A 27,918-nucleotide genomic window follows, 5' to 3' on the forward strand; every position below is an offset into this window, starting at 1 on the left:
GAATTTAAGATTATTCTGCACTATTTGCTTTGTGCCTAAATGTGTGTCACAGTGTTCTTGATGCCGGACTGCAGGGACAAGGTGACGTTTTGTTAATAGTTGTCTACCATGAGGAAGATTAGACATGGTAGCTTTTAATTAACCCAGGTTATGTGGAAACTGGAAATCATTTATGTCTGGTAGTGATTAAGAATTTATGCTTAAATATTTGCTTATAGTCTGTCAAATGTGGGGTGCAGACACTTTATTCTGTCCAGTGTTGGAGAAAATCCCAGTAAAGCTTTTCTTTTACAATACCATTTCACGATGTGCAGTACTTCTGTATGAAACTATAGCTACTTTATTGGTCTTCCTTAAATCTCAGTTTTTCTTACAGTTGTTACTTACCTTAAATGTGTTATTTTATGTGGTGCAAATTGATTTGGATTATCACAGCAAATTAAGGGTTACATTTCGGGAATATAGAACATTGTTTTATAGAAACTGAAAACTGAAATCGTTCTTTTCAGCTCGTAGGTCAGTGATTGGCACTGTCATCTCACAGCAACAACAAGGTCATGAGGTTGAATCCACTGGGGCCTCTTTGTGTGGAGTTTGCATAATCTGCATGTGTTTGATGCAGATAAGGTGAACTCGAAACTCTAAATTGCCCAAAGGTTTGTGAGACTATATCCAGTAGATTATCCTGGAGACGTGTCTTGAGTGTAAGGTGCTTCTCACTGAGTGGACATAGATATTGCGAAGTGTTGGATGTATTTTCATTTTGATACTGGTACCATTCAGAACTGACGTTGAAATCACTCAATGTTAACCACTTCTGTTTTAGTTCAACAATCCTTGTGCCAGCCAGGTGTTTGCTATGGTTTGTTTTCGTCTCTGCATCTTTCCACGTTGCAGTGGTTGGCGCGTCCAGTAGAGCTGTAGCAGTTTGTCGGGCCCTGGAGATGAGCTCCAGATGCGTGACGAGCTGCACCATCCCAGCCCGGGTCCCTGGGGGGTGCTGGCCTGTCAGAGGTGGAATGCCCTGCACACTTAACACTAGCTGAGAGGAAACAGATACCTCTGGGCCAGAACAGGGAAATCGCTCCCTATCGATTAGACTCTACAGAAAGCTGTGAATTGCGCTTATGGTTTGAACATTTGATACTGCAGATTCAGAGAGATAGTCATAACACTGACTCCTCTGATGGAGGAAGCCTGAGAATAACAGGACTGGTTTCCAGCCCCCCTCATACCTCGCTGCCCTACTGCCACACAGCAGACAAAGAAGTCATTTACCCATCTGACTGCAGGCGTTGTGACCTCTGTCATTTCATATGTAATTGGATGTGATGTGTCTTAATAGCAGTGAAGGCTTTTTTGTTGATCGTGAATGTATCAAGTTCCCTTCGCTGTCAGTGTAATGAGAATGTATATAAAGGCCTATCAGGTCTGTGTGATGTCTCCAGCTGCCATTAGCATGGGGGTGAAGTGGGTGTTTGCTCTTTGAAAGATGTGAGATATGCATGGTATTTTTAGCCAAAGCTTTTAACCCATAGGACCAGCTAATGGCCGCTTTGAGTTTGACCTAAACAAAGCACTACAGTACTTTTCTTAAGGCAGCATTGACGGATGGGGCCCCCAAAATCTGGTTTATTGTAACTTCTTTTCTAGCCATAAAGCCCCACACGTTTAATAAAGCTGCATTCATGTCTTTGTGAAATGGTCAGTGCTTTGAATATTACAGACTATGTAATATCTGTCACTTTACACGCCACAGAACAAAACTAATAGCTGCAAATGAAATTATCCATGAGGGGTCACACTTGGGGGGGGCTCATGCAAGTCTGAGCAGGGACTGCTTGGAAAATCTAGGCTCAGGCTCTCCTTCCTCGTCTCCTCAAGCCCTCCCAGAAAGGGTTAACATATGGATTACTGTATGTGGTGGCACAGATGTGATTCACTAAAATGTTTGCTCTGCCTGTGAAAGGGTCTTTGAACCAATGAGTGTGAACTTCTGGCCACACCAGCCTATAAACGTTGCATTTGTGTGAGGCTGCGAAAGGGGCCAGCTAGTGTAATGGGGGATGGGGCCTCTGCCTGTGGAATGTGGTGTCTTGGTGAAAGGGCTGGAGCTGAGCAAATGCACTCAGTTTATTTGGCAAACCAGATTTGCCAGTTACCAGCAGACGTGTTTGCCCAGGAACTAAATATGCAGAGCCACCCTTTTTTTTCAGACATGACTCTTTGTTGTTGGACACATTGCTCTCTCCCTCCGTATCTCTGTCTCTGTCTTCCTTCGTCTCCCTATCTTTGGTCTGAAATTGAATGACGAATGAGAGGCAACAGTTTGCTGGTCAAGTGTGAAATCTGATTTTTCCTCTGTGTTTGTCTCCCGGCCTGCCCATTTTCATCTGGTCTGTCTATCTGTGACCCCCCCCTGCCCCCCCAAACACCCCTTTCCCCCCCTGTTTCTCTTTTTCAGCTTTGTAATTGGAGTGATTAATGGAGGGAGGGGTGGTCTTGCCTGGGGACCTGTTTTTCATGGGTCTCTTTAGAGGTGCAGCACCGCTGAGGCCAGGGCAGGTAGCTACACGTTCTGTCAATGGACGTTTAGACCCCTGTCCCCGCCACTTTGTCTGTTCCCCAAAAGCAAGAAATCTCCTCCAGCTTCAAACATGACCAGACGTTCAGACGCAGGCACACCCCTGTGTCCCGTTGTCTGCTGTCAACTTGCCCTCATGTGATATGTGACCCTTTTTATGCTCCATAATAACTCGGAATGAGAACAGAGAATCGCTAGTGGATCCGTTTGCGAAGAGAATTCCAACATGTGTTCCTGAGTGGCACTGAGATTTACTCCCCTCACGTTCATATGGAATTGCGATTAGCCAGAGCCTTTGTTGGTGGTAGCGTATGGTCAGCTCACCATCAGATCCTTTACAGTAGTTAACAGATGAAGGACACCATCCGCTCAGCCCAACTGCAGCGCAATTCCCTACACGACACCATCAATTATTTCTGTGGCCATGCAGAGGGATTAATGCCCCGAATATCTGATTTAGATTAGAGATTGCAGCTTCATGCAGTGCTTGCTGCTGATAGGAAACGTATTCGCTCTCTTTGAGAGAATGAAGGCAGCTTTGCGTAAGGACTTAAAGTGACAGCATTAGTGTTGCTGTAGTTCAACAGATGAGAAATCCTGCTTACTCTGTACGTAATCTGACATTAGCAAAGACCCAATGTTCCGTCTCTCAAATTAGTCTTCGAAGTAATGTCGCAACAATTGGCCAGTTGGCAAATCATTGTGTGACAATTTTGATAATCGATAAACAATTGAAGTCATTAATCAAGTGGAATACCAAAGATATGCTGTCGAAGATTAAATACATGTGGGTCAGGCTAAATTTCAATTGAAACACTTAAGAGACTGAGGAGATGTGTCTTTTTTATTGACATTATACAGATAGGTTGTTGTACCTTTTTGCCATCCAAAATGGCAGAGGCTAGGTCACAATATCGAACGTCGTGACAGTAACAGGAAAAAAAAAAGAACTTGGACCTTTCAATGGTTGAAATGGCTCAGTTTTTCAAGTTATGGAACAAGCAGTCGTTAAGCTACTCGGCGAGCTTGTAGCCTCTTTCCCGGATGCTTTATCACTTTTGTTGGCTGCGATCCCAATTTCTGCTGGAGGGCTTGATTGTGATTAAATTACTGCTGCAGCGTCTGTTGAAAAGATTTCCCTCCCTGAACTGTTTTGACAGGCAGCAATTTGGCTAAAAAAGATTAGTGGAGGAATGAGATGTTAAGAGTACCTGTGGGATGAGAGGGGCTCTTCTGTTATTGTGAGGTCATGTTACTGGTGTATAGGAATGTTGGTGAATTTCACCAAAGTGCCTGTGTGAAAGCTGGCAGGATTCATCCGGGTTTACCGCCTGTTTTTACTATGGTGACATTTCTTTTAGTCGGGTAGGTGTGGCTCTTTATGGTAGGTAGCTGTTTGCCTTTAATGAGGGCTCCCCGTGGAAACCTTTGCTGTGTTAGTCAAAGTCAGGGTGTCTTGTTGGGGGTAAAGGGGTTAGGTCACCCTGGGCGCTGTGATCCTGCCCTCATCTCAGTTTCCCTGGTGTGGCGGTAGATGACTGAGGATGATGAGTATTGACGTGTGCTGTGAGATTGCGTCCGGAGGGGGCTGGGGACTTCCCTGTGTTTGCACATCCAGGGCTATTGATTGGTCCTACTGTTCAATGGCTGTGACCCAGGGGAGGTGGTCAGCAGTGTGGAGCTGCGTAGGGTGGGAAACGGGGAGCCATGACAGAAGCTCGGAGTGATGATGATAGGGGTTAGGAGCATGGCTCGTGGCTCATGGCTAACAGGGCTAACAGGGCTCTAATGTGGCAGAGACATGTGCCTCTCTTCATTAGGCCCCCTTTAGTCTGCACGTTCACACTGGCAGGCTACAAACAACAACTCCTCTTTTGGCCTGCTCTGTTTCGTGAGAGCCAGATGTTTATACTACCATTCCACCACCCCATTTTTTACATTTTTCATCATATATGGACTTGCGGTAGGTTTTTTCCTACTCCTGTAATGAAAAAAACCTCTGTATTGGAAGTGAAAACAAATGTGCCAATACAATTCTAATACATCAGTTCTGTTTGAAGATTTTTTTGGAGTACTCAAATGTGACCCCAAGTGTGTTTAAAATGCCTCCAAATGTTGGTCAGAGTGTATAGAGAGCACCCTGTACAGATTTCCCACCCTGCACCATCCAGTCACCTATTCTGTCTACAGTATGACAATGCCCTACTTAAATTACTTTAACACTGCCTCCCACACATTATCTAGTAGGCTGACCTGTTTCAAAGCATGTGCGCATATTTGCATGAGGCAGTTTTTTCCCCAGCTTTTATGATTCCTAATGCAAACCTTGCACAATAACTACTTCCTGTGTTCAAGTCAATGGTGTTTCAGCCCACCCAGCCCCCAGCTGGAGGAGTGAGGGCAAATTGCACGATGCTTTTATTAAGAACAAGCCTCTTCATCTAATAACAGCTCTACTATCAAATTGGAGAAGTGCTGTCAACATCCTGAGCAATCAATGCCATCCATCCCCCACTCCCCAAGCAGCAGCCATTAACCCTTCTTGTTCCGGCATGCCTGGCCTCACTAAAATGGTGGCTCTACTCCAGACATCTTTCTATAATGGCTGTGTAGAATTACCCCCCAAGCTATGCATCGACATTTAAGTAGGCCGGAGTGTGTTGTGAGGATTGTTCAATGCACATGGAGGGACATGAAAAGAATGTCAACTTGTTGCCAACAGAGGGTAATCCACTGTGCTAAGCAACAATGCTGCATGAATCCATCATTCATATGCCTGAGTTTAACACCTGGCACACTCAGAATCGAGTGTCAATGTGGAAATGCAAAGACCCATAGATAAAATGTACCATAGATGTATATGCGACATAATGTGAAAATATGTAAATGAGATAGAAAAGATGTATGATGCCGTGCTATACAAATTCATGTAATGTGAGTAGTAACAGATCAGAAAGTTTTAAAGGTAAATTGGTGTTAGGTAATGATGGCTTTCCTTGCACAACCTCTCTTGTACATTGAGCTTGTGTACTGTGTGAGCAGCCTGCTCACGGTCACTAAATCTGAGAGGGTGTCCCCGCATGCACAGCAGCTGACAAAATTGACCTCATGCAGAAACTTGAGGCTGCCAAGGTTTTCATTGACAGCACTTTTTGGCACAGGGATGTGTTCTATATGTCAGCTCTGTCATCCCCCACCCCCGCCACCTGGGACTGCAGTTCACTGCTGGTCATCCACCTGATCCTTATCCTTGATTTGGCATTGCGCCACCCAGTCACGTATGGCCATAATGTGATTAGGTCCCCCACCGCCTGGCCAGTAAACCTGCTAACAGCATGACAAGAACACAAAGACTGGAAACATAGGCTGCTTAAACAGACTGTATGTAGGCTACTGTTCATCCTAGACTCCCACCCCCATCCCCCCACACCGCCCACCCACACACGTGTACATATGTACATGCTTTGTCTTTTACAGCCTGGAACCTATTTTTGTCAATTTTACTTACTTCAGATTACAGTAACATTACTAAATACATTTCTCAAACCAACAAAAATAAACAGTTTGTGTGATAACCTACCCCACTGGACATTAAAACAGTATAATTGAAAATGCAATTTATCCTTAAATGCTTTATTTTAATATTTTGTTTTAACCTTAGGCAATTTACACATGGAAACACACCTTACCATAAGGTTGGAATAACACGAGGCACACAAGACCATGTAGTTCCCTGTCATTCATGCAGGCAGTGTGTGGGAAATGGGATTTTTTTTTAAAGAAGGTTTTCTCTGGGTGGAGCGCTAGATGTGATGAAGGGGCTGAGGTGACTGATCATAAGGAGTGGTCCCAAAACATCAGGATCCACTCTGACATGTCAAAAAGCAACATAGTGTTAACATTCCTCAGCTGACCAAGGTCCCAATTCAAGAGCCAACATGTCTATTCATGGTAAACGGCTTCCATGTTCCAATTACTGTTCTTTTTTTGAACCAGCCAGAGGACCAGACGAGATGAACCAAGCTCATTTGTAATAGCGAGAGTAAGACAAAGATTTCGGCTCCCACAAATCACTGGACGCCGCTGGCAACAGTCTCATTAGTCTCATGACCACAAATTTGCATTTCAGATCCCAACAGCTTTCTACATCTAGTCCATGTCCATGAGTCACCAGTTCCCATGTTGTAACTTGTAGCGGATTTCACACTTGCTTCTTGTATAGAAGTCTACATCTTGTCCTATCCTTTTTTCATACCTCACTACCAGCCTCAGCTTTCTACCTACAGTTAAAACAGTTACTGGGAGTCAGACTAATCATAATGAGGGGCTATTGCATTGTTATTGCCATAATGTACTTGAGATGAATAAATAGAAAAGATGCAGGGACGGTAAAGAGAGTGTCTTTAATTTGGCAATAGAAAATACGTTTACCAATCAATCATTACCATTGTTATCCAGTCTAATCACGTGTAGAAAAGTCTCAGAAATGTCTGAGAGATTTTAATCTTGTAGCGCCTTATCAGCAACTTAACTTATTGCATGAATATGAGTTAAAAGGTTTTACAATGTGATGTTTGATAATTACTGTCATGCCCGAGGCCACAGACAGCAGGCTCCAGATCATTAAAGGAATGAAACAAACAGAAACTAGCTGTTAAACACACAAAATAGAAGGACAAACAAAACACACCTTGACAACAGGTACATTTTATCCACCGGGATGTTCCAAACGACCCAAACATTTCTTCTTCGTGACAAACTGATATTTATTGCAATATTATTTATTCATTGAAGAAGGGTGAAAATGTGCTTGTTAACCAGAACAAATTGAAGTTGCATGTCAACTATCATGTAAAGGATGGACGATAGTGAACTGTGACTGACAATTATTGATGTGTGTTTCAGCAATAAAACATTATGAAAGTGCGTGGACACGTGTCACTTTAGTGCTGTTGTTGTAGGTTGATGTCAGAAACCCCTGGACCCCCCCCCTGCTCCCTTAATGCCAAGTGTCCCTCAGGGAGTTATGAGGGTGTGTGTGGATCTGGTTTGTATGTAAACATATTTGTGTTTCCTTTACAAATCCAAGGCCTGTAACCCGCAAGCCCCTGTCTGCCCTAAGGTATTTGTGATACTGGTCAGCAAAGATGGATGTTTGTTCGGCTGTTCTGAGGCTCATTGTAAGTCACACTGGCTTGGAGATTCTGTGAAATGACTACTATCTAAATTATTTGATATTCAACAACCAGTCTGTACCCATACAGTAGATGGAACACTTTGAGGAAATTATGACTACTAATGTGATTGATAAAACATAGATAGCAGAATATTCCCGTGTGGATTTTGATGCATCTTTGTTTGGTCACGTCTTACGGTCGGTAAGATCAAAGACTGCGTCGACCTCTGAGAACATCCAGCATGTATAAAAAAGTGCAGAATACAAAGGTTTTTTTCATGTCACCACCGCCATGTGATCATGCATGGCTATAATCTGAATTATCTTCTTTATAATCATTTATAGTGGTTAAAGGTTAACAAAAGTGGACAAACTGTGCAAAGGTCTGAATGTACCATACATTGACACACACACACATGACGATCCTGTTGTAATCTCTGTGTGAGTTGAAATAGTGGAATGTCTTTTTAATGATAAGGGATAAACTGAAGGGGCTGATTTAGGGTATGTGAAATCTTTCTTCTTGGAATGTCTGCACTTTATTTGTCAACTTTAAATTTCAACGAAATATTTATCGAAACACTTGGAAAAGATTAAAATGGTTGCTTTTGAGTAAAACATTTTTATTGCAGGCGTTGACTATTATTACCGCTATTCTCACAAATAAGTAACTTTTTCACAACATAATCTTTATCATACATGTTGAACATTTGAACTCTTACTGTTTCCTCTCTATTGCAAGTTTGTGGAATTAAACTGCTGATGTAAGTTTGAGAGGGCAAAGAAAAACACGTGTTCAATGACCGTTTGTATGGTAATAAATAATATAATTAATTTGCAGATAAATTCCACCCTAATAAACTTAAGTATTTTGGTGACAAGCCTTATTTAAATGAATTCCTCTGCAAGAGTGTTAATGAGTCTCGGGTATGCTGAGTTGACCATTTGCAGAGAGTTTTGATTGCTGATGAGTATTTGTTTAGGGAGCATGAATGTTGACAACCCTTACACGTACAGAGAGTGAGAGGGTGAAAATGACTTGCTCTCAGGGGCCTTGACAACCTTTGCCCTCATGGCTCTCGTTTCAGGCCCCATAATTGCCACTGACCAATGGGCTTCTGGCTGAAACTAGACCCAGAGCTGAAGCTATTAACGTCTCCCTCCAAACGGATCTTGTTTTGATTCCTGATGCTTTTATAGGTTTTGTCTTTAGGAGACATTCCTGGTCGTCACATACCGTGCACCCCTTTCTGCCCCTATTTTCCTTCCTTCCCGTCTTGTGGGGCCATTGCCACCCCCTCCACTCACAAACATGCACACAGCCTTGATCAGTTTGCATATATGTGTGCGCAATGGCTACTGACCAGCCCACCCTCCCCCGGCCCCTTCTGACAGCCAGCTACACTCCATGAACTTGGCCACCCGTCACAGCTGCGTTAAGATTGAAGGATGGGGGGCCCTTGTATCCAGCTGGGTCGGAAGACATGGATGGGGGCAGGGCAGGCCCAGATGCAGATGGTTTAGGTCAAATGGAGATGTTTGAGGATGAAGGGGGAGGGGGACACAGGAGCTCAGGGGCACAATAACTCCAGAGGTTACTCCTCCAACCTCTGGAAAAATGCATTCTTGAAGTTTGACTATATATTGTTAATTGTTTGCTGAATGACTGACATTGTAGTTCCAGTAACCATGGGGGTAATTCAGGGCAAAGTTATTTACTTTTTCATTCTGACATAAGCTTTTCATGAACTTTATGACCTACATTAATGCATGCAACCTAATGGGGTCATCATTTTACACATACATCTTTAAAATACCTTTTGCTTTTGTAACATTGTGGTCAGTATTGAACTTCTGCATTTCCATATTTATATTTCTTCCTCTAGATTTTGCACCTCTGACATGATAGCCAGGTAAAGCTGATGTTTGAAAATTAACTTATTACTTTTTGTAACTGACCTGATCTGTGTCTGTTGCCTTTTCTTTCTAGAATGGGAATGCAGGCTGGGCAGATGAGGCTGACAGTAGCAGAGGAAGAGGAGAAGCCTCCAGAGACTTTGCTAAGGTGAGCACTTGGAGACTGAACTCATGGATCATCATGAAACCAAACAGAAAACCTACAAGCTATCGGAATCAAATTTATGAGTTTTGCCTGAGCACCCGAAAGCATGTGTGTGCTGTGAGGGACAATGTTATTTCAGCCTTCACAGGAAAAATAAAAAGTCAAGGAAAAACCTGTAAACTCAAATTCAAACTGGTTTCCCCAATGTGCCACTATAATGCACCATTTAAATTAATGATCAGATCCAATCAACTGAAACTTAAAAACTTGAACTTAGGGAAATTCTAAATACCTAAACCTTTATGAAGATCAAATAGGTTTTCAATAAGCTTCTGTTTTCTCCCTCAGCTGTACGAGCTGGACAGTGACCCAAAAAGGAAGGAATTTCTGGACGATCTCTTTACCTTCATGCAGAAAAGAGGTAGGATGCCTCCACGGAAGTTTACGGTTTATGAAGTTGTACTGCTTATTCACATGTTCATGCTTGCTTCACTAGCTAGATCGTCACTTATGTTCCACTGAAAATGCATATATAATCCAACAATTCTATACAATCTACATTCTGTAGAAGACACTAGGTTAAAGAAGAAGAAGAAGACACTAGGTTAAAGAAGAAGAGTTGAGTGAAGTAGAATCTTAAACTCAGACTTCCATCTAAGTGTAAGATCGCATTGTTGTGCTTCTCTGTCTGTCAAGGTGTGTGGTCTAGTTTCAAAACTTGGAGAAAAAAAGAATTTACATTGTAAATTTCAGTGGGAGTCGATGAGAGATGTAACAGGTGGGAGAATCCCCCCTCCCCCCGCTTCACAGGTGGAAAAAGCAAATAAGACAATTTCCATTTCTTCAGAGTCATTTCCTGTCTCTGTGTGAGGAGGGGGGTTGTTATCTTTAACCGCCAGAGCAACTGAACAGATTAATTGTTGTCCGGCCTCACACGTCCCAGCACAATGGCTCATTTGGTCTGACAGGTTTTAGACCCCATACAACCTGCAGGGATTAAACTTGAATTATGAACGCTATGCCTGCGTTACTTAGTTAGCAGTTAACAGTGCCCGTTGATTGTGCTTGGTGGTATGTAATTGTCACTGATCAACTTTAAAACATTCAGCAACTCTCACTGGCTCAGAAATCCTTTACTAATTCCCCTCCCCAGAGTAAAGGCCTTAAAGAGGTCAGCAGGTGAGATCGGCCTCTTCTGATCCTGTCATTCTGCAGTATCAGAGCCGAGAGGACATGGCAGTGGCCAAACTAATTCAGTTGGCCAACATCCAGGGAGGCTCAGCTGACTGTGTGCTGCTTTGACACTGCTTATAAGACCCCCTCCCACCAGAGCAGCTAATGCACTTAGACATTAATCAGACAAATCTGTTGCCAAGCAACTTACGTGGCTTACAACGTCTCGAAAGGTGAATCATGATGTTTTTACAGTGGAACATACTTTACATTATGTTTTGACAGGCGGTGATGGGTGACGATGGTGTGGGCGAGCATGTGTGTGTGCGTGTGTGGCGCAAACTTCATTATGTTTTGTCACAGGCTATGATGGGTGATACTGTTTGTGTGGGAGTGTATACTTGATGCATAGTTTGTTTTGTCAGTACGTGACGGATGATGATGGCACATGTATTTGCGTAGATCCAGCCGCCTGTGCTCGTCGCCGTGTACATGCATACATTTGCACGCATGTGTCTGCGAGTTCACGTCATGGGAGCAGCAGGCTTCACGGCGTCTGGTCTGGTCTGGTCGAAGCACCCGGAGGTCTTGTTTGGAGGGTGATGAATTAAGCCGGGCCAGAGAGAGGGAGGGACGGATCTGTCAGGGCCCTGTTAGTATCTCTGTCCAGTGGCAGACGGGAGTGGCTGGCTGACCCTTTACTCATGCTGGTCAGACAGAGAGATCCATCAACTTGACTAAAATGCCACCTGACAGAGTGGTGTGTCACATTTCTTCACTCTATTGTCACTGCATTTACTTTTATATTTTGAAAAGAGATTGAAAAAAGTGAAAGTATTAAAATATATATAAACAATATTACAAAAACCTGTCTAATATAACCACCACATTACAAACCAAAAAATCACAAGAAGGCTAAATGCAAACTTTAGAAGGAAACGACAAAATGAACTTTGAAAATTTGAGCCGACTGCGTTTGGCTTGTGGAGCTAAATTACTTTTCCAGAGTCACAAGGAGTGCGCCTGCGGAATCAGCTTGCATGGCTCAAGTTCCCATATCAGCATCAGTACAAGCATCCAGGAGTGATGGAGTGCAAGGGTCAGTGCCTGACAACAGTTGTAACAAATATTAGCGTGTCCCTCAAAGCTCATCTATAATAGACAACAAGTGTCTTGGAAAGGAAGAGGAGGTGCAGAGAAATGGATGTGGTCCATTCTATTAGATTTCATTTGGGAAAGTAATAGAAAAACTAGAGGATATTACATTTGTTGTAACTAAAAAGGTAAAAATGAAGCTGTGCTTTATATGTAGATGCTATCATAATGTCATTAGTCTTGAAACGGGGACAGGAATAATAACAGCTTCTCTAGAGTGACTTTTTGTATCCTTTCTTTGATGAGAGCTGCTTTTATGACCTCTATTGTCTCCTAAACCAGATTCCTAATGGCGAGGAGCAAATTGCATGACCAGATTCCCCTTTTGCCTCTTTTGATTCCTCTTTCAGTGTGAAGATTATATGAGAAGATAAGCTAGACGTGCTAAGCTCTAGTTTTTGACAACCTGCAATTACAGAGCAATTACCTGTCCCTTCTTTTTACTACATGTACTTGGCATCTAGATTTTTTCTCACCTTATAAAAAGAACACATTATTTTTATGTCATGATAATGTGGGGTCTCTCAGAATATGGTATGCAAAGTTATGTGTGGAAATGCCAACCTCTCGTGCCCAGATTCACATGGAGAATATTTAACAATACCAGCTCCTTGTGAAGCAGATTGTGAGGTCACTTAAGTAAAATCCAGAGGAATCTCTCGACAGAAAGAGACAAATGGTGACGCGCTTTTCCCACCTCGACCTGGGGCCTCCAGGCCTTGAGAGGAAAGCAAGGGCGGAAGGAAAACTTACGAGGGATTCCCATTTCCTGCCTCTACGCTTAAAAACAGGCCTGTGTGTGTGTGTGTGTGTGTGTGTGTGTGTGTGTGTGTGTGTGTGTGTGTGTGTGTGTGTGTGTGTGTGTGTGTGTGTGTGTGTGTGTGTGTGTGTGTGTGTGTGTGTGTGTGTGTGTGTGTGTGTGTGTGTGTGTTAATGGTTGAGGAATTTTAGCAGCTGTCCTAAATCCTGTCTGCGTAAAGGGGCCCATTGATGGGCTCGGCATCACAGAAATGGCAGAAGGAGCGCACACAAACTGCTCTACCTTTCCTCCCTGCATTTTGTTCCTGCACTTACTTCTCTGTTATACAACCTAATTCTAGAGCCCCAAGAATATTTCTTGCACCCTTCACTGGGCCCCTCTGGATTTGACCCCTGACCTCCTTACTATTTGTTGGTTGTAATGTTAGTAAAGGAGCTCAACCTCAGTCTACCAGAGCACCAACTACCATTTGTTCCTGATGGAAATGTCGGCTAATGGCCTGAAATGTAAATGGAATAAAAATGCAGGAGAGCTCGTAATGTTATAGGAGTGCGGTTGGCCGGCTTGGGTTATGGTGGTATCCTTGTTTATCATATCCATTAAGGGTTTTGCTGTTTCACCCCCGCTGGGAGTGCAGAGGAAAGCTTCTACACGGGCTCAACACCATTAACCACCTCAAAGCTTTCGATTAAGCAGATGGGTGATTGTTTGTTTTGGTTTGACACCCAGCCACTTTCTCATTTGGGATGGGGGTTTGGGGCAAGAGGAGGGGCTGGGAAAAGGGTAAATGAGGGGGCAGTTAGTGAGGCTGCGGGAGCTACGGGTGCGTGATGGAGGAAAATAGAGGAGGAAAATAAAAGAGTGATGCAGCCAACTGCCTGTCAGCGCTGTCCACTTGAGATGATTAATGGCCACAGGCTGTGATGGACAGAGCCAGAGAGAAGGCGAGAGAGAGAGAGAGAGAGGGACACTCCTGTTCACTGAAATCACCAGTTGAGAAGGGGGGAGGGGGGTAAAGACAAGTGTTTTATCCCCTTGCACTCCAGCCAGAAAACCCCACACATCGCAGTCAGCAAGGGCTAGATCCTTCCCAGTGTGACACTCCAAATGGGAAGTGTAGACTCGGCTTAAGAGGGTCCACACGGTGGGTGATCGCCTCTTGAGAGCTATTTCAGTGGACAAATCCCCATGTAGTAGATTTAGGTTTCTTTTTTAAACCAAAAGTGGTAAGCTGACCTCGCATGTGCCACATATAGAAAAGGAGGAAGGAAGATGGAGATGATTTTAATGAAGACGTCTCATTTTGCTGCAGCGCCACATTCATGCGTGACCGTCTGTGGTCCTCGTTAACTTCACAGAGAATGGTAGTAATGTTTTCAGAGGCCAGGCAGAAAAACACAGGCATGCATAGTCAGAAAGGAAAAATGAACACACAATTCTATTCAACGATTAAAGAATTAATATAATTCTTCAGGCTTAAATCACTTTTTGCATCACTGAAGAAGTCCTGCTTCCCTTGAAAAACAGGATTTGCAAAGGTTAAATAACTATTTAAAGTTAAAATTTGTGGTGCGTTTGTTCTGTGGGAAGACTGGTCTCCCAGCAGGACGCAAGAGGAAGTTCCCTAACTGTAACCCTGAGACCGAGAGCTCTGTCCACACCAATTACACCATGAATGGGCTCTGGGGGATCCATGTATGCATTATATTACTCCCCGGTCAGGCTCACACTGGCCCTCGTAACAGGCGGGTGCTCTGTACAAACACCACACTACAATAGGAACATTCTCTGGCTCTTTGATAGGGCCTCATTTTCCTTTAGTTAACACCCCACAACTTCTGGAACGCAGCAGTACCTGGTTTGAAAAAAACCAAAACGGCTACGGAATGTAAAGTGAATGCATTTGTTCATTTGGGATTACTTTATGTATTTGACCGTAAACCTTTTCATTTGTTTTATGTCATTAACCAGGCAACTTATTTTAACTAGCTGCTTCAGTCTTAATAGGTTACCTAGGAAATCCTTGCAGCTTTTGAGGCCCTGGTAATGAAGTTTCAATTGGATTGCTGAAATAAAATGCAGTTGGGATTTCTACATTTTGTCCTTTATTGTCTTTTTGTCCGGCTTCATCCCCTTCCTCCTCCTCCTCCTTTGCGCCCTCACCACCCTCCTTCCCCCTCTGTTTATTGTGCTACAGTTACAACCACTGAAACTTGATAACACCATGGGGGATAGGGGCGGAGGGCTGCGCTTTGGCCTGCTTGGTGAGGCCGGGGGAGGAGGAGCTGGATTAAGGGGCCTCCTGTCCTACACAGGATGATTAATGGTCTCCAAAAAAGTGGGGGCCAACCTTTTTGATAGGGCAACGCTGACGGACAGCAGACAAGGGAGAGACCGTCGCGTGTCTGTATGTGTGAAAAGGGAGAGAAGAGGGCGAATGAAGGATGAAGAGAGCAGACATGGAAACCACGGTGGGAGACGAGGGCAGACGGGGTGCCAGGGTGACAGAGGGGGAGGTTAAGGGAGGCGCTGGACGTCTCGTGTAGGAACAAGGCCACACTCTTTCATTTCCCCTTAGAGGCAAGCAAGCGGTGGGCGGAGGCTTGACCGAGCTCACCAGTCAGAGCGATAGCCAGGCTAACACACTGGAGGACGAAGGCTAGAACTAGTAGCAGGGGCCCCCTATACTCTCAGGAAAGGGCGGGAGCCTAAACGCTACACAGAATCCAACCACTGCTTTCTAATCACTGTTCCAAGACAGACTCTAAAGGACGAGGGAAAACTATTCTTAATGGAGACATTCTTCCCCACACTAGTGATCAAAGATTGTGTGGTTATCATGTTGATTCATTTGAGGGCAGAGATTATCTTTGCTTTTTGGAATACTCCACCCAAGGCCTGGCAAATTATAACCCAGCCTTTAGGGAGTGAGTGCATCTACTGTGGTCCTGCTCCTCTCTTCCTTCAAAACAAAAGGAAATAGTAGTTTTCCTGATGTTTTTGTGTGAGTGTGTGTATGTGCGTGCAAGTGTTTGTGTGTGTTCGGAGGACATCAGATTAAAATCTTGTAACTTTTTGTTTCTTACCCACCAAGTCAACCAAGGCTCTTTGTGTCTCTTCCTCTCTCCCTCTTCCCATCCCAACCCCCAACACATACCCCCGGTTACTTCCTCAGTCATTTTCCAGACTGTTCCACAGCTCTGGATTGCCACTGTGCTGTCCATCTTTAATTACGACCATACTGTACGGGGATTTGAGTCTCTAAGCTGCAGAGCTGGGAGATTCTTAATCACCAGGCTCATAAGTAACCAAGCAGAGAAGAGGATGAGTACAGGCCTCAAGCAGGTTCATGCTTCCCAGTGAGGTTAACGGTCATAGGAAAAATAACATCTTGTTTTGTCTTTATTGGGACACAGAAAGAGAATACATGCATACAAAAAGACATACTGGGAATCAAGGCACTGAAAGAGAGGCGTAAGGCACCTTTCATCCAATATATGTCTACTGAATAAGTGTATATATGCTTCTGTTAATTATGAAGAAGGCACACGGACCACTCCAAAACTGAATCCCGGGCAACTGAAACTGAAGTAGAAAATGCCCTTTCTCCGAAACAAAAAATGTACTTTCTCAGGAAAATCTGATTGAAGATTTAAATATATTCCCACATGAAGGATAACATGGAAGCTTACAGTGGTGTAAAGGAAAATTTATCCGATTTAAGGTACATTTATATGGATTGGATATGTTCAGACTTCAATATAGTATGAAGGAAATCTGTAAGTCTGTAAATGGTTATTTAAGGTCAAATTGGGGCTGATAAAGATGAATGAAATGATAAATGTTCTTTCGTTTGGCTAACAGGGGTTTGTGTTAGTGTCTTATTCTTCTTGCTTCACCTTGATGTACTATTCTTATCACAGCACAGTGGCAAGCCCTTTAATTTCATTTCACTCTGACTTAGTTTACAGTGAGTAATCCATGTTAAGTCACATTAAGCTCATTTGGTATGTTTATTTTTGGTTGAGACGTTTTTGTAATATTTTACCCTGCTCATTGCCTCAAACATTTTCAATTGAAGTAATGGCCATAAAGTTCGGCTTCGTTAAGCTCTCTTCACGTTAAACATTACATTACATTACATTACATTACATTACGATCACGGTTTAAGGCCACTGCCTTAAACCTTTTAGAATCTCCGGTAATCAACAAATTGCCCAAACTATTGTCCAGTCTGTGCTCAGTTTTGTCTCTGCGTGTCTTGCGTCCCCATCTGTGTCCTGTGTGTGCTTTTAAAGCAATGTTTCCTGGCCTCCACACCCTTGTGATGGATGGTATGAAATACATTACAGCCCCCAGAGGAGCCCTACACCAGCACAATAGCCCTGAGCTCACTTCCAGTGCAGCTCTGCAGTGGCGTTGCATAAGAGATCGCTTTGAAAAGGGGCCTAATGGAAAACAAGATGCTTGATGTGAGGGAAGAAATGAACAGGGCAGTTACACGCAGCTGCCAAACGACTACTGTTTTTTAAGGAGGCCATTTTAGTTTTGTTACTTTGTTGTCAAATCTTAGGGCAAATGGTGGGGACACTACATTATGAAAGATGATTGTACAGATGAGGTTTAATTTTCCACAATTAGTCTTCAAACTCCAATTTTCATGATTTGCATCATCACAACGTTCTTATTGTTTTTTTCTGTTCAGTTGTGTTCGGTTTTGTTTCTTGGCTTGGGCTTTGAAATTAATTTGCATCTAAAACATCAAACGTCTAATGTCAGATGCCCTCCTATTGCATGGTCTTCCCAAGCCTAGAGGAATATTTAGCAGTTAACTTGTATTGTTGCTAATTTAGGAATTCAATCGAATACTCATGTCGGCCTCTTTTAATTCAATCTATATTAGGTAAACATATGCCTGCTGGCGTGGATTCCAAAAGCCCAAAATGATTAGCATTGATGTGAGATAAAATTTCCCCAACCCCCACAATGTCCTGCCTCATTTCAACATGTCCCTCCCTTCTCCGTGGCTTACAGCAGCTGATGTCTCCTGTATTGATCACAATGCCGCTTGGCCCCAAATGGAGCTCGTCAGCTGATGGCTTTATCCTTCAATGTGGGTGTCCATTGATTGAGGCTGTTAGCTGCGTTATAAACCTTGGTAGAGGGGAGCCCCATCAGTGTTGCACCTGCCAGTGAAGACATCACTGTCACCTACCAGTTTGACGACCAGTTTTAGAGCTGCTCACTGGTGTTGACTGCAGAAAAGGGTGTATTTTTCTCTCAGTTCTGCTTCACTCAAACCTCCCTTGGTGCAGAAAGTTAAGCACAAACTAATCACAGTAAGCTGTTGTTGATGCAGAAGCCCCTCCCTCTATTATGCGTACAACATACCATTGTCATGTTGCTGTGACATATACATTCTTGACATTTCTGCAAAGATCTGAGTTGGCTGCTTGCACAACAAGGCTATTACGTTACTTTTCTCTAACTCTTCCACTGAGATATAAATATAGAGGAGAGGTCACCCGCTGCATTTGACCAGGCTATTAAAACTGCAACACATGGTGATTTATTTAATTACACTACAACTGCCAAAATGCTATTTACTGTTGCCAAATAACCACTAAGACGGTAGTGGTTAGATGTCATCAACATAAACACAGATTTAATGCACAATGGATAGCCATGCACTTCAATAATACGTCACAAAATAATACGGTAGACGTGTTCATTATATGCAGAGTTCTTTGACAGTAGTGATAGAAAATACATTTTCTGAACAGTCACTTTCAAAACAAGCCAGTATCACTCAGTGTTAATGATAATAATAGTACAAATGTCAGCAATGGTTTCTAACTTTATTTTTCCAACCGCAACACATTGCAAACATATTTTCAGGACAAATACAATTGCTGCCTGGGCCTTAAAAGCCAGTTCAAACATGAAGGCCCCAGTGCACTTCAAAAGATGTAAGAAGAAACAACTAAGAACAGAGGACATCCTAGAAAAGTGTGTGCGGCACATTCTTAAAGAACAGGAGATATTTTTAGTCAAAAGGACAAGCAATGGTGAAATGCTTTCAATCTTAACCTATGTTCTGACTGAAGTTTCTAATACAGAGTAACTGACAACAAAACACATGTGTTGTGTGGGTTATGTTCTAGTGGTTTCTGCAGTTAATGGCGCGGGGTGCGTTCTGTAGCGCTGACGGCAACGTGAGCAGTAACGCAGCCATCCATACATTTGTTACATGGAGAGAACAGCTGCAGGTATCTAGTCGCCGATCCTTCAACCTTCATGGCTCCAAATTGTATTGCCTCCCAGTGTGTTACTCACTATGTTTATATGCACTTTAAAGCATTGGTTACGCTGCAATTAAAGCAATTAATTTTGTGCCGGACATTTAGTCAATGCGCAGATTGACTACACACTGCGATTATGTAACACGTCATCCAGTGTATCCTCAGAGAATGGTAATGATTCCTTGCAAGACTTAATTGCATTTTTCCCTTTAGCCACAGTAAGTTCAAATATTCAGACTATTGAGTGTATGTAATCATACTGGCTGTTGTGAAAGGTCCTGTCCGCACTAGTCTGGGCTTGCTGTGGAGGAAAAACAGCTCAGATCAACCATCTTTTGTAATGAGTGCATGCAACAAGTTGTAAAATAAAGTCTAGATACTTTTCTATCTAGTGGCACTTCTATTGTGAAAGTGTGATAGAATTGATAAAAGTGGAGATGGTTTCCCTGAATGGAAGACACCCTTCAGATAGCTATGATCCTCTACATATCCAAATGATTGATAAGAACCCAATGTAACACAAGAGAGATCAACCATCCGTCCAGCTCTGTCGGATCCATATCAGCCCAGTGTTGATTGGAGTCCAGTCAGTTGATCTCTGGGGACCAAGGGGACTTGGGTTACAGTTGGAGAGCCCATCTCACTTTTCGCGGCATCCAACCTTTTCAATCCCCCTCCCCCTCTATTTCACCAGGTGACCCATCTTCATGACCCAGAGAGAGGGAGTCATGTTTCTCTCCCTTTTTCATTCTCTTCCATTTCTCTCTCTCTCTCTCTTCTCTTCTCTTCTCTTCTCTTCTCTTCTCTCTCTCTCTCTCTCTCTCTGCACATTGACTTCACAGGTACTTTATGAGCATTCTGTGTATCACAAAATTGCCAAAATATAGAGATATTTAACACCTTGTGTTTATGTCATTCTAAAATCCATTTGTGTCATCATTAGTGTTCTGACAGTCAGTGTGTTAACCACTGCCAATGAGATTTACATCTTCTGGCTCTTGTTTTGGAGCCTTGCCAGTTTTGCTGCGTTTTCTACCACCGGCCGAAGCCGTAGACATTGCACAGAAGACAGCTACTTTAATCTATCGCCTGCTTGCTTGCTGTAATAATTCTCACTAAGAAGCTACTCTCACTGCTTCCTGAGTAAATAATAGCTTCAAGTGACTTATCCGTCTTTGAATGTTTGTCTTCCTCCCACTGTATTTGTTCTTTTTATTGAGACAGATAGAAGGGAAGAGGTGGTATTTCATCATCTTAAATAACATATTAAAGCTTTGTTGGTGCCTGTTTCATTAGTGAGATATGCAGAATAAAAACCGAAGGCAGGAGATGTGGTCCTCCCAAAAAATCTATGAAGATTTGGGCATTGATTGATAGGTCAATAACTGGAAAAAGTGTATAAAAAATAATATTCCTTTTATTGAGTAACATTATGTAACTATCTTTTTGGATTCTCTATAGACCATTTAAGAGGAGAAAAATAAATCTTGTAACCTTTGATAGCTAGCTGTTTCAGCTACTTAAAAACAAGAATAGATTAAACAAATAATGGATTAGCTGAAATTTCCATCAATATAAGAATCAATGGTAAAATAATCATTAGCTGGCCTCCTAGCAAAGATGCAGATGCAGATTGCCGCCCCAAACTGAACACAGCACTTTGTGCTTTCACCTATTTGATTTATTTATCAGAATATTTTCTGTTCATGTTTCCTTTTCTTCACATCTCCGCTCAGAGCAGCTGTCTGACATCAACTCAGTATTTCCTTCTCTCTTTGTTTCTCTCTCGTCTTTCTCCCTCTGTCAATTCACATTAATTGCACTCTATTGACATGACAGGAAAGACACCTACGCTGTCAAAGCTGAAACGCGTATTGACTGTGATATGATGGACATTAATAGACAACGGTCTCTCTCCGTCGCTCTGTCTGTCTCTCCACCAGCTGTGGCTTTAGCTTCATGCCTAGAATAGCGATGTATCTATAGTGTAATGTTACATTTAACTTCCCTTATGTGGCGGGTGCATATCTTAGCACTTGATATGAATTGGTCCGTCATGCGAGTGGTGGCTCTGCCTGGACTAAAGATAGCAAATTCCATACACTCATAGCTTTTTTACCTTTTATGTCCAGAGCCGTGCATTAAAAATAAAACAAACATGCCCCAGCATACGGCAGGGTCCTGACAATATGCTGCCCTGAGGTACGAACATGTAAACCAAGCGGCCAGCGGCTGCTCGACATAAAGTAAACTCTCAGCATGTGGAGTCCAGACACTCTTGTCTCCCTTGTCAGAGTGTATGTCTCAAAATAATGAAGGATCCAGGCTGCTGCTGGTCAAAACATCGCAAAGTATTAACATTCTGAACCCAAATCGACAATAGAAGTCACTTGAAGGATGTGGCAACAAATACGTAATATTCTGAAGCCGGTGGGCGGGGCAGGTACAAACACAAACAATTACAATGCTCGACCATCAAGTTAAACAGGAATGTATGAGTGTGAGGCACAAGTGACTGGATTCTGGATTTCACAGTTGCACAAATTCTCACTGATCGTGTTTTTGTCATCAGATAATTGAGTCTTGTCGACATGTTTTCATGTCATGAAAGGTAATAAATGAGTAAGCTGAATCGTTTTGTCTTATCTTGTGTGCGGATGTGGGGAAAAGAGAGGGAAAAGGTGTGTGTCTTGGGGTGGGCTGTCGGTGCTCTTACAGGACTCAGACCTTGAGGCCAGCGAGCTGTTTGTGTTGGCTGACACCTTCCTTGCAACAGTAATCCAGTCTTTCTCCAGTCAGATGGCTACCACACCTCCCCCTTCCTCTCTCCTTCTTTCCTTCCCTTTTCCTTACTTCCTTCCTTCCATTCCTATGTGTTACTCTTATCAATTCCCCTCTCTATTGGCTCGCTGTTCTTTTTTTGTGTCTTTGTCTACCGACTGATCCCCTAATTCTCAATTCATTTGATTTGAATTTTTTTTTTTTTAAAGGCCCCTCATGTGTAGTCGGCGATATTTAATTTACCGCTACTGGCATCAGGGACAACCAATTGATTTATTATAGAGGCCCTTTAATGCAAACAGCTGTTTCCTGCTAAAAATAGGTCAGGGGTCAGATGGAATGACCTTGTTTTTTGTCCTCCTCATATTAAGATGGAGAAGTGGAACTGTAATGCATGGAGGGTAAGGTTGATTCAACCTGACAGAGACTGGGTTTGAGCCTGCCTCTGTCTGTCACTGTCTGCTTGGGTGCCAACGCACAAGCAGCTTATACATATTTAACGTTTTTTATATTCATATCAGTGGAGAGTTTGTGTTGTATAGTGCAGATATAGTAAGTTGTTGTTACCCTGTGGTTTATCAAGATGAAATTTGTTTAGTAGCAGCGTCTCTTCAAACATATCGCCATTGTTCTTGAAAATCCTGTATTTGTAAAACCCCATATGGTGTTTCTGCCCCTCTTTGTCTCTTTATTGAGTTACTTGATGTCTCCTCGTGTTATTCTCACTGTCTTCCTTTCTGTCCTTCGTCTGTAACGTTTGTCATTTGAAGTCTGGCCGTTTGAAGGCTGGCCGTGTGGCTGTGGCGTCCTCAATGTAGATGGAAGAAGGACTTAGGGAGTGGTTCAGGGGCCCTCAGTCACAGCACTTCCCACCCGAGTGACCTATGACCCCTGGTGCCATTAATCACTAGGCTCCTGATGGCCCTGTCCCTGGGGGAAAATCAGTCCGGGGCAAAGGATGATGGGAGGTGAAGCCTGCAGCCAATTACAGATTGGCTCAGAGCAGCCGGGTGGACAAATCGTGGCTTTACAGAGAGGTGAAATATCCAATCATGGCCCACTTTAAAGCTTGACTGACCTAATGCCATGAAATGTTCAATATATAGTCTCATATCATGGCTTCTCTCCTCTGTATGGCTGAAATCTTTAGCTCGACTACTTCTTTGTTCCGCGGATGATTTTAAGTAGCAGCCAGCAAACAGATTGAACTTAATAATGCCAGAATAGAGTTCATAAAATGTGACTGAGACAGAAGAGTTATGCTGCTGTGATCAAAAGAGACGCTCTAATTAAGCCCGTTAGAGGTAAATGTCTCCAGGGTTGGAAACGGAGCAGATGTTGGACACCAAAGGCAGGCGGCATGTCGACTCTCTCAAATAAGGGAACTGGCTAACTGCCCAAGTTTTGCTAATGTGATTTTTGGTCAATTACGGTATTATCAAAGGTGTTTTCCCAGATCTTTCACATGTGGTCGGTCCATATTGAAATGTGAAACCTGGCCGATGTCACGTGTTGACTTATTAATGCTGTTTTGGGTTTCTATACCACCTCTGGTCCACTAATGATATATTGTTAGATATTTGGTTTCCAGTCAACCACATACACCCTTCCTCTCTCTCACACACACACACACGCACACGCTGCTCTGTGATCAGAACCTTTTTTTTTTTTTTCCCTAGCGTGCTGTTTTTGCCTCGCAGAGCACTTTATGATGAACTTGTCAATACATGACACTGGATGTGATTTGACAGCATATATGAGGCTTGAATAAAAGCATGGGCGTGAATTAAAGCCTAACTAACTGCTGGCCTGTCACTATGGGGACAGGGCTATTGTGCCTCATTTGTTGTGCTCTCATTGTTCACAGGGACAGCCGGGCCAGTATGAAAACATGGCTTCCTGCTGACCTGCAGTTTAATTCACACATCAATAACCCCTGGCTGATCTCTGACCCCTCTGGTTGTACTAATTGTTTGATGCAGGATTGATGTCCCACGCTGCATTAAATAACTGACGAGGCGCTGGCAGTGAAGCATTTGTGCTGCTTTCATTCGATGTGTGTTCTGGAAATGTTGCCTCTGCCCAGCGATTCAGCGCAGGGACGAGGGGTCGACCACCCTGCCATCAGCTCTGATTGCAATATAAGGCTGTGCAGTTGTAGTAAACAGCTTTGTAAGGTTATCCGGGCAGTTTTATGATATTAATGATCAACTTAACCTCATTAGATTTACTGTTCAAGTAGACATACCACTCCCCTGTATGTCATTATCAGTATATTATACATTATCTAATAGCAACCTGGTACTTTACGGCATTGTTGGGGGTGCAAAAATGGAACAAATCGTTTTGAGGAATAATGGCGAAGCTTGCTATGCCTTTGCAAAAGTTGGGGGGGGGGGGGGGTTCTCTCTGTATCTGCTATTACTACTGCTGTTGGCAGAAGGAATCATGCCACATGCTATTTTGCACCTGGTCTTCAGAGGTGCAGACATTTTGCACAGATTTGGCCACCGCCTGTAGCAAACAGAATACGTAATTAATTGCACTTATAATATCCCCGCCAGCATTTGTGCAATCCTCCTTTCCATGTATATCAATGAAGGAGAGAAACACACCTTCCCATGACTCACAGAGATGACATGCAAACTGAGCTTCCAGGCCTGTGCGCCTGTTATACATGTTATACATAACACCATGTAAGAGCAGAATGCATTAAATCGACATCCCAAACCAGCACAAAAGGCTTAGTACATCTGGCCCTGACTCTCCCTCTTTGAATTATGTCCTCTCCTCTCCTCTCCTCTCCTCTGGTAAATAGTTAATCTCAACGAGCTGTAAAAGAAGCAGGCACCCTGGCACAGCGCCCTTTTGTTGTGTTGATTGTTAATTGTCTCTGGAGATAGGATAGCTGTAGCTTTCGCTGGGCTGACCACAAGCTCATTTTGTAGCAGGGTGAAAGTCGGCCCAATGATCTCTCACTGAGCTCTCCCCACAGGATCTTTTTGACCTGAGACCTGTTTATCTTAGTTAAAGATTTCACATCCTGTTTTTGTACCTCATTTCCTGCCTTTCGGTGTATTATCAGGCTACCTGCTGGCCTCAGCTGGAATTTGGCATTATTGTTTCTTATTCACGTTATCCCTCACCCCCCTACAAGCATAGCACCCCTGATAATACTGCCACGCCCGCCTGACCAACACGCTTATATAGGTTCCCATGTGCGCATGGCTTAAAGACATGTCACCAACTGAAGAAAATGAACTAGGACTAATCTTCACGGCCTGATCACACTGCTTTTTTTACAAAGTCATTAATGAGTCCTGCAGCAGGTTAAGAGCCGCCTGTGTTTGGGCCAAAGGATTGGCTAGCATTAACCAGGAGCTCAAATCGGTGTGACTCCACTGTGCTGGGCCAGCAGAGGGGTGTGGATTTACTCAGTACAATCCTCTAAATGAGCTTCATTATACTGGCCTATCCATGAGCCCCCCATCACTGCACATGGATTAGCGGGTCATCACAACCCCCCCTTCCTCTCCTCGCACAGCGCCGTACCATGCCTACACTGTTGCACATTGCACTTTCTGATGCTATTACATACTGTGACCCGCCCAGCCCCCCCCCACCCCCCACCCCACACACGCTCCCTGCACGCTTTACTGCAGATAAGCTGTTGACAAGATTAATGCATCTGTATCAAAAGTCTAGAGCCGCTTCGTTTTGTGTTGTTTGCGAATCCCCTTTTCCAGGTCAAGCCGGATTGCCTTAACTGGGCTAATATGTATTCAAAGCCAAATTTAACAGGCAGTGCTGGCAGCAGGCCTCACCGTAGGCCTTACAGAAAGCTTAATAGATCAGTATCTAGAGATCAGAACATTATCCTGGATGGCTGTGAGAAACACGTGGCCATGGCATTAAAATCAAAATAGCTGAAGCTTTTGCACTACTTTTAATGTAATTTATTGTTTTCTTCTCCTCCGTAGGAACCCCAGTCAATCGGATCCCCATCATGGCCAAGCAGGTCCTGGATCTGTACATGCTGTACAAGCTGGTGACAGAGAAGGGAGGCCTGGTGGAGGTCATCAACAAGAAGATCTGGAGAGAAATCACAAAGGGACTCAACCTGCCCACCTCCATCACCAGTGCTGCTTTCACCCTGCGCACACAGTAAGTCAGCATTTGTGTGTGTGTGTGGGTGTACACGCGTGCATGAGTCGGTGCACACCTAAAGGCTTTCGACCCCAAACAAGCATCAAAATACATTTTTAGTCTCTGGGCTGAGTATAAATTCACAGTGTATCTCACACACAGTCTGTGTATTGTTGGTCTTATATAAATTCTAATTTAATCTAGCAGAGCAAAATAACGAATCTAAAGCGTGTGAGGGAAGAGCCCAGCTGGAAACAAATGCCCCTCTCAAGCAGTGTGTATTTGTGTGTGTCTGTATGGTATGATAATATGTGAATTTGTGTATGTGTTTGTGAGTGGGTGGGAATGTTAACCCTTGCCTGAGTGTTTATACTCATGTGAGTTTGTTTCCCTCACCAGGCCACCCTCCCTCCTCACATTCAAGCCCTCCATCCATTACATCACACAGAGCCCATTGATTCTCATAGATTTATTGATGTGATTTGGGTCAGAGTTCACAATGACTAAGGTGGGGTTTGATTGACAGCGTGGACACTGAGCCGGGGCTAAAACTCACTCTCTCGATGGAAGCCCCTCAGTAGATGAAACACCTCTCTATCGTGTCCACTAGTGGAGTGCCCTAATGAACCTTTATGTATTTTTAATGTTGGTGAGCTGCTGTGTACCGTCGCTCCACCCGCTCCATTTAATGGATGCTGCTCTTAGCTTCTTATTGATCCTCGGCACTGCAACCACACCATTATGCAGTCAGCATTCATAATATGTTCTTATGGGATGGAAAACATGCCAAAGCTGTGACTATGCATACTTGCAGAGCCGCTGTGACATATCCCATGATTGCACACTCGGTACGCAAACAATTCTTTGCACATACCAGCTGTCTCATAAAATTCAGCCACAAATGTCTGTTGATGGTATGAAGAAAGCTCTCAGCTGTCAGTCCAGTCCACAAGACAAATGCTAAAGATAGGAGATCGAGGTTTTTGTGTTGATGTGATGAATTGAACCCTGTTATTTCCTCTTTAGGTACATGAAGTATCTGTACCCATATGAGTGCGAGAGGAAAGGCCTGAGCTCCCCAGGTGAGCTCCAGGCTGCCATCGACAGTAACAGGCGCGAGGGTCGTCGCCCCAGCTACAGCAGCAGCCTCTTCCGCTTCTCCCCCTCTCCCAGCACAGCCCCGCACATCCTCTCTCCTCCCAAGATGCACCTTTCGGCTCTCGGGGCAGGGACCTCTGCCGCTCTAAACGGCCTGCAGGCCTCATCAGGACTCTCCCTCAAGAAAGGTAGACGCCTGACAAAGGTCATTTAGGCTTCAGAGGTTAAAAATATGTGGACTGTCATTGTTCTATTTTACCTGGGGCTTTTAAGTAACTATACATAGATGACAGTATGAATGAGTAATGATTTGTTGGTTCAGGCATTATCTTACCCCCTTTTTTATCTAAAGCACCCACATGTTGCTCTATGTATCAAGTCAGTATAGACCCATTTTGTCTGCAAATAGTTTGAAGTAAATTGACAAAAAACGTACACAAACACAGTTTTTTTGTAGCTTCCAGTTCCTCATTCATCATCATTTGGGTGTAGGAGTTGTTTTCGGTGAACGTTGACAGTATGGAAATCAGTCACCACTCTGATTGGTCGTCTCTTAATCGCTACTGGGTGTGTCTGAACTTACCACTCACGTAACGTGGTGTCCAAGCACCCATTCAAGGCTGTATTGGTGGTTTTTTCTTCAGTGCTGATCGAGCTAAAGCGGCTGTAGGTTCGATTTTT

The 27,918-nt window shown here is 43.5% G+C and overlaps 1 protein-coding gene across 2 annotated transcripts in view; it reads left to right on the forward strand.

The window, feature by feature from the left end:
• LOC143004893 (AT-rich interactive domain-containing protein 3B) overlaps positions 1-27,918 on the forward strand; it is a 48,540-nt gene that overhangs the window by 13,673 nt on the left and 6,949 nt on the right. For both annotated transcript variants that reach the window (XM_076156067.1, XM_076156066.1), the window contains exons 3-6: positions 9,751-9,825; positions 10,171-10,243; positions 25,974-26,157; positions 27,166-27,425. In XM_076156067.1, coding sequence (XP_076012182.1) covers positions 9,751-9,825; positions 10,171-10,243; positions 25,974-26,157; positions 27,166-27,425 — 592 coding nt within the window. The remainder of the gene's footprint in view (positions 1-9,750; positions 9,826-10,170; positions 10,244-25,973; positions 26,158-27,165; positions 27,426-27,918) is intronic.

Source organism: Genypterus blacodes, unplaced genomic scaffold (genome assembly GCF_046128005.1).
Source record: "Genypterus blacodes isolate CSIRO-AG114 ecotype Tasmania unplaced genomic scaffold, CSIRO-AGI_Gbla_v1 ptg000067l_1, whole genome shotgun sequence".
Taxonomy (NCBI): domain Eukaryota; kingdom Metazoa; phylum Chordata; class Actinopteri; order Ophidiiformes; family Ophidiidae; genus Genypterus; species Genypterus blacodes.